At 41.2% G+C, this 6428-nt stretch overlaps 2 protein-coding genes across 2 annotated transcripts in view; one reads left to right on the top strand and one right to left on the bottom strand.

The window, feature by feature from the left end:
- Positions 1 to 2617, bottom strand: part of LOC128364373 (serine/threonine-protein kinase N2-like) — a 29020-nt gene extending 26403 nt beyond the window's left edge. Inside the window, exons 1-2 of the mRNA XM_053324903.1 lie at positions 2511 to 2617; positions 36 to 120 (exon numbers count right to left, since the gene is read on the bottom strand). Coding sequence (XP_053180878.1) covers positions 36 to 120; positions 2511 to 2617 — 192 coding nt within the window. The remainder of the gene's footprint in view (positions 1 to 35; positions 121 to 2510) is intronic.
- Positions 2583 to 6152, top strand: seta (SET nuclear proto-oncogene a). Its single transcript, XM_053326261.1, has 8 exons — positions 2583 to 2887; positions 3990 to 4047; positions 4212 to 4354; positions 4476 to 4579; positions 4670 to 4783; positions 5033 to 5203; positions 5379 to 5510; positions 5594 to 6152. The coding sequence occupies exons 1-8, from the start codon at positions 2815 to 2817 to the stop codon at positions 5615 to 5617; spliced, it is 819 nt and encodes a 272-aa protein (XP_053182236.1). The 5' UTR covers positions 2583 to 2814; the 3' UTR covers positions 5618 to 6152.
- The last annotated feature ends 276 nt before the right edge of the window (positions 6153 to 6428 follow it).

Genomic DNA, 6428 nt, shown 5'->3' with positions numbered 1-6428 from the left:
TTTGCACTTCACTAACCTCAGGGTGATGCTCGTGCTCCTTGCTGAATAAGGACTAATTTATCATCCTCTGTGGAGGTGGAGGGGGGACCTCTCAGGTTGCGCCTCTCCACCTTCACTATCCTTGAAACACAACAAGTCCCCTGATGTTATGGTGCGTACACACACACTCCGACTGAGGGCTCTCCTGATGCAGCTCCTACATCTTGAGGTCCTGAATCATGCAGCTTGTCCTCCTGTTTGTTTTTGCCTCCCTGCAGCCTGCTCTGCAACATCCCCTTCCCGCTGCATCCTCATCATCCGCTCTGTAACCAAATCCCCCACTCTCTCTCTCTCTCTCTCTCTCGCTCTCTTTTAGGAGGGGGGGGGGGGGGGGTTTCTGCAGGGGGACGGCAGAGTTCCTCTCCGGTGCCAGCACTGCTGCTGCTGCTTGCTGCTCGTCTGATAGTGTTGATCGCCTGCTCTGGGCTCGGTATTGGCCGCTGCATGACCACATGCTCCTGTGCTGTCACCAACCAAAAGGCAAATACAGAGCTGCTGCTGCTGCTCTCTTTGGGACAAGGCAGCATCCATCCCGCAGCGTTTAGGAGGTTTGTTTAACCTGCTCTGACAAGGAGGGGTGTGAGAGACATTAATAATAACCATACTGATAGCAGTCAGCATACACACATATATGGGGGAATGTAAGAGCAGCTGCAGGCGTCCTGAGCATGATCCTGGACATATTGTTACTGAAAACACACTGATTTTTCCTCCAAACCTCTGCATGTACATTTCAGCATAACTACATGACAGCTTTTGTGGCTGCTGTTGTTCTCTTCTGGTCAGCTGTATGTTGCCCTGTTAAATGAGAGTGGAGAATGAAGATTGGTGAGCTCAAGTTGACAGGAGATTGATTGACTGATTAATTGAAATCCATTAATATGAGTTACATGTAGGCATGAAAAGACACACTTCAATAGATTGTAATTTTTCCACCCTGCACTTGTCGTAATTAAGCTATTACACGTCCACTAACCTGTGAAGCGACAGTCTTAGCCTCAATCACTTACATTGTGAGTGTTTTATAGAGGGATCTTATAATGTCAGTATGTTTACAGTTAGAAAAACTACTCCAGTGTTCATTTTGACCCGTCCAAATGAACAAGAGAACAGTTGTAAACCCGTCCTTTTAACTACAGAGGTAGGCTGCGATTGGTTTTCCCTAACGAAATACAATAAACACAATGCATGCCAGCTACTGGACATATTTCTCCACATAAATGGGGTGTATATTCTGCTTTTTTCGTACCTAAAATACTGACCACCACCAAAAATTAGACTTCAAACTGACAATCAGCATCTTTTTTTTATAGGTGCGCAAATCGGTCCAACTGATGGTTTGGCCTGGCTCTGGATAAGCGCTTTTGTTGTTGTTTTTGTGGTCGAAATTTCAATATGGAAATCAGTAATATTTTTTATGTATCTCACAATTTGAGGTTTGGATCAATTTAATGATTACAGCAAGAAAAAACTATTCAAGTGGTTATTTTGACCCATCCAAATGAACACTGGGACAGTTGTAAATGACGGTTTCCCCTCACTAAATATGCAATTTAGCGTTGATTAACATAATTAATGAATACGCCAGCTACTGTACATATATTCTCAACATAAATATCCTGTTTATTCGACTTTTTTCTATCTAAAATAACAGGCTAATTAGCACTGACCAGACTTCTCGCTGACATTCAGCATCTTTTTATTTCAATATATATATATATATATATACATACAAGATAAACATAATTAATGAGTAAGCCAGCTACTAGACATATATTCTCAACATAAATATCCTGTTTATTCGGCTTTTAAAAATATAAAATAACAGGCTAATTAGCACTGACCAGACTTCTAACTGACATTCAGCATCTTTTTATTTAATAGTTGAAATTTTAATGCAGAACTCAGGAATAGTTTTTAGTGTAAGTCACAATTTGAGGTTTGGATTAAATTGTGTGTCGTTTTGAGAAAGGAGAGTGATTACAGCAAGCAAAAACTAGGTATATTAGGCTTTTTTTCCACTAAAATAACAGGCTAATTAGCATTGACCAGACTTCAAACTGACATCCAGCATCTTATTTAAAAAATAAATAAATAGATATATATATAAATATATATATAAGATAATTAATTAGTACGCAAGCTACTGGACATATATTCTCAACATAAATATCCTGTATATTAAGCTTTTTTCTATCTAAAATAGCAGGCTAATTAGCACTGACCAGACTTCCAACTGACATTCAGCATCTTTTTTTTTTTTTTTTTTTAAATAATAATAAGTGCGCAAGTGCGAGTCGGTCCAACTGACGGTTTGGTCCTTTTTTTCTTTATCGGCGAAATTTTCTGTAGAAATCAGTATTATTTTTTAATGTATGTCACAATTTATGGTTTGTATTAAATAGTGTGTCGTTTTCAGCCAGGACAGAGTGATTAAATGAGAATATTGGAGCGGAGTTAGAGAGACCTACTTTGAGAGGCGGAGCTCGCCTTCTTCTGCCTCTCTCACTCCGGCGGCGAGGCGCGTTCGTAATGAAAGGAGCGCGTGAGCGGCGGTTGCTGTGACTTCCTCGCTCATCGGGCAGCTACATTGTGCGGAGAGAGAGAGAGCAGCACGTTGTTGGGCTCCCTGCTAAAAAAACACAACGCTGAACTTTTACACCGAATTAACGCTATTATTCAGGAGGAGGGAAACAAGAGTCGGAAGCCACCACGCTTTATTATTCTCTCTCTTAGACATCTTAATAAGTTAAACCCTCCAGCTTTGCGAAAAACATGTCGGCCTCGGCGGCAAAAGTGAGTAAAAAGGAGCTCAACTCGAACCATGACGGAGCGGACGAAACCTCCGGTAAGAAGGGGGAATGGCGGCCCTCGCTGCTCTGTTTCACCGCCATTTTTTCCACTTTCTTCTTTTTAAAAACGCAACTTGCATTGCCAACACTTTTACCATTACCTCTAATTGTGCGTGTTGTATTTTATTTATGGCTCAACGCTCATTTGCTTTGTGGCTCAGCTCGCAGTGTTTTGCTGCGTGTATTCACCGTGTAGCTTTAGCCTTGTTAGCATGTTGTTCAGTGCACACCGGTGCTCAGAGGCCATGTTAGCTCCGCGTTAGCATCATGTTAGCATCACCCAGCGTGGCCAGTGTGTGTGTGTGTGTCTGTCGATGGATACTGACTTTTTTTTAGTGGTCGTACGCGATGCTTGGAAAGCTCATTGTTCAATATGCTGGAGCTAAAATCAGACTATCCGTGCTCGCTTTATTTAATTATTGGGTTAGGGGTTTAATAACCGGAAATCGTTTCATTTAATATAAGGCGTTAGCATTCATTAGCAGGCTAGTGTTGTTGTTGTTACCTAACGTTAGCTGCGACGTTGTGTTTTGTTAGTCGTGCAAGATGCGTTTAAATGCACCTGCAGCTTGTTTTAATGCACTAAGGTTGTTTAATGCAATGGGTTTTATGAGCAGGGTAGTTTAAAGGAGGTTTAATGTGGCGTCTACCGTCCCCCACAGCTCGGTGTCTCTCGTTATCGCAGCTCCCCGTGTGTGTGTGTGCAGGTCTTGTCCCACATTTAAACCACGCGGCCTCGTCGGTCCCAGCCGGCAGGAAACGGTGAGTGTCTGAGCCGCTCAGAGCTGCAGCCATTGGCCGCTCACAGGGTGCTAACCTCTGGAGGACCGATGGGTTTAAGATGCTCTAATCGCCGAAAACTGCCTCAAAAAACATCACCCAGAGCTCCGGTAGCTTTTCAGATCATAGTTAACTAGTTACGGATATTAAGGCAACTTCAAATTAGCAAAAGGAAGACCTAGGGTTTCTTAATCTTTTGACCGTGGGCATGAGGTTGCACACTATAATTTCAGTTTAGATATAAATCTGTCTTGGTCACTGAGTTCATTTGTATTAAAACTTGTTTTTTTTGTGTTCTTTTTACTTTTTCCTCCACAGAGAAAGAGCAGCAAGAAGCTATTGAACACATTGACGAAGTTCAGAATGAAATTGACAGGTAATAAAAATTTGTCACATTGATTTAATCAGCTTGTACCTGAGATTTTCTTTTTAACAGTGAAGTTGAAGATGTTGGAACATCTTTGGCAAAAAGGGGAACTAACACAAGTGCTAACACAATCTGCTGTTAACCCCCCCCCTTTCTTTTTTTCTGTCTGGCAGGTTGAACGAGCAAGCCAGTGAGGAGATCCTCAAAGTAGAACAGAAATACAACAAACTCCGTCAGCCATTCTTTCAGAAGAGGTCAGAATTGATCGCCAAAATCCCCAACTTCTGGGTCACCACGTTTGTCAACCATCCACAAGGTAAGTAACACATCTTTTGGGGCCTGTATTGCTCACATATGGCTAATGGAAGTCATGAAAGCATTTGTATCATTTAGACATGTTTGGAGCTAAAGTGTCTCTTTTATAATCTGTTCCACAGTATCTGCCCTACTGGGGGAGGAAGATGAGGAAGCACTTCATTACCTGAGCCGGGTGGAGGTGACAGAGTTTGAAGACATCAAGTCGGGCTACAGAATAGATTTTGTAAGTAATTTTTTGCTGCACACACACAACACGAAGGAGGTGTTTTTTGGTCACGTGTGTTCTTACCTGGTCACATTTTGTGTTTTTTAGTATTTTGATGAAAATCCGTACTTCGAAAACAAAGTACTTTCCAAAGAATTCCATCTGAACGAGAGCGGAGACCCATCTTCAAAGTCAACAGAAATCAAATGGAAATCAGGAAAGGTATGTATTTAAAGTTTTTTTGCATAGTCAGCGAAGTACACTTAAAACCAGTTATACTTGGAGCCTCTTTTTTTTTTTGGAAACTTGTAACCAGTTATCAATGTATATATTAATATACTGAGTTTCCATCTATGTTTTTTCCTGAATTGATTTGAGAGCTTTGGGCTCTTAGCTGACATTGTAGCAGCCAGACCTAACTCCAGAGGTTGTTTTTTTTTTGTAAACTTGTTTGACTTGTTTTGTGTGCAGGACCTGACCAAGCGCTCCAGCCAGACACAGAACAAAGCAGGAAGGAAGAGGCAACATGAAGAGCCAGAGAGCTTCTTCACTTGGTTCACTGATCACGCCGATGCCGGCGCTGATGAGCTTGGGGAGGTCATCAAGGACGACATCTGGCCAAACCCACTGCAATACTACCTGGTATGTTAACTGCCAGAAAACTGAATGGTTACTGTTGTTGATGCAACGCTGCTTGTGGCATGTTTCTCTACTTTTTCGCTCCCTTCTGTAAGCGGAAATTGTTCTTAAGTGTCAGTAAATTTAAGGATCAACCAGAGCAGAAGAAAAGCAAACACTAAGTGATTCTCATCTACAGGTTCCTGACATGGATGATGAAGAGGGTGAAGGTGAGGATGATGAAGAGGACGAGGAGGGTCTGGAGGACATAGATGAGGAGGGTGATGAAGATGGAGAGGAAGATGAAGAGGATGATGGAGAAGATGGAGAGGTAAAAGCAAACTTGAGAGAAGAAGTGCTGTTGCAGTAGTTGTTTTTAAGCCTCCACTGACTCGTTATCTTTTGATCTTTCAGGATGACGAGGGAGAAGACGACTAAGATAAAACATCACCTACCCAGACCCTCAACCTTCTATTCCCTATTTTGTTTTTCCACTCATGTTCGGGAGCAAAGGTTTTACTTTTTTTTTTAAACTTTTTTTTTTTTTAATCCGTGTGTGCTTCTTTTTACATTCTGAAGCCTCTTCACCTGTTGGTGCCATGTTATGTTCTCCTTTGACTCATCTAAGGCCAATGGCACTTTGCCCTGAATTGTGAGTACCATCCCCCAAAGTCATCTCAAAAAAATAATAATAAAAAAAAAGTATAAAAATAGAATCAGCACGGCATCCTGAGTAGAATTTGAAGACAATTCACACATATTTCCTCCTGTTAAAGGTTGTGTGGTAAATTGACTAAAGCCATGGTGTAGTGACCTAGCTCTAGCAGACCTCTCTATTTTTTTTTTTTCACCATAATGTTTTTTTTTTTTTTTTTCAGTTGGGGTGTTGATCCCTTGAAAAAAACTGTTATTTTTCCCCTATGTGGTTAACGAGTACCAGCTCATTCCTTTTGACTTGTAATGTTTAGGGGGAGGGGGGTGGGGTAATCTGGGGTGGGGCAGGAGTATGTTGGTTATTGGGGAGAGTGGTTATTTTGACACCATTTCTATGGGACTTTTTTTTTTTTTCATTGTATTGTTTTACAGATATCCATGAAAATTGAATGACATTTCTAATAAAGAACAAAATGGAAAAAAAAATCAAGCTTGTAAATTTTGGCCCCCACTGCTTCATGGGTTTAAAAAAAAAAGACCTGTTATCTCACAGAATTTACATTTAATCACTTTCCTTTTCCGCTGGGGGGAAAAG

Source organism: Scomber japonicus, chromosome 9 (assembly GCF_027409825.1).
Source record: "Scomber japonicus isolate fScoJap1 chromosome 9, fScoJap1.pri, whole genome shotgun sequence".
NCBI classification, from domain to species: domain Eukaryota; kingdom Metazoa; phylum Chordata; class Actinopteri; order Scombriformes; family Scombridae; genus Scomber; species Scomber japonicus.
This window is presented reverse-complemented; position numbering and strand designations above follow the sequence as displayed.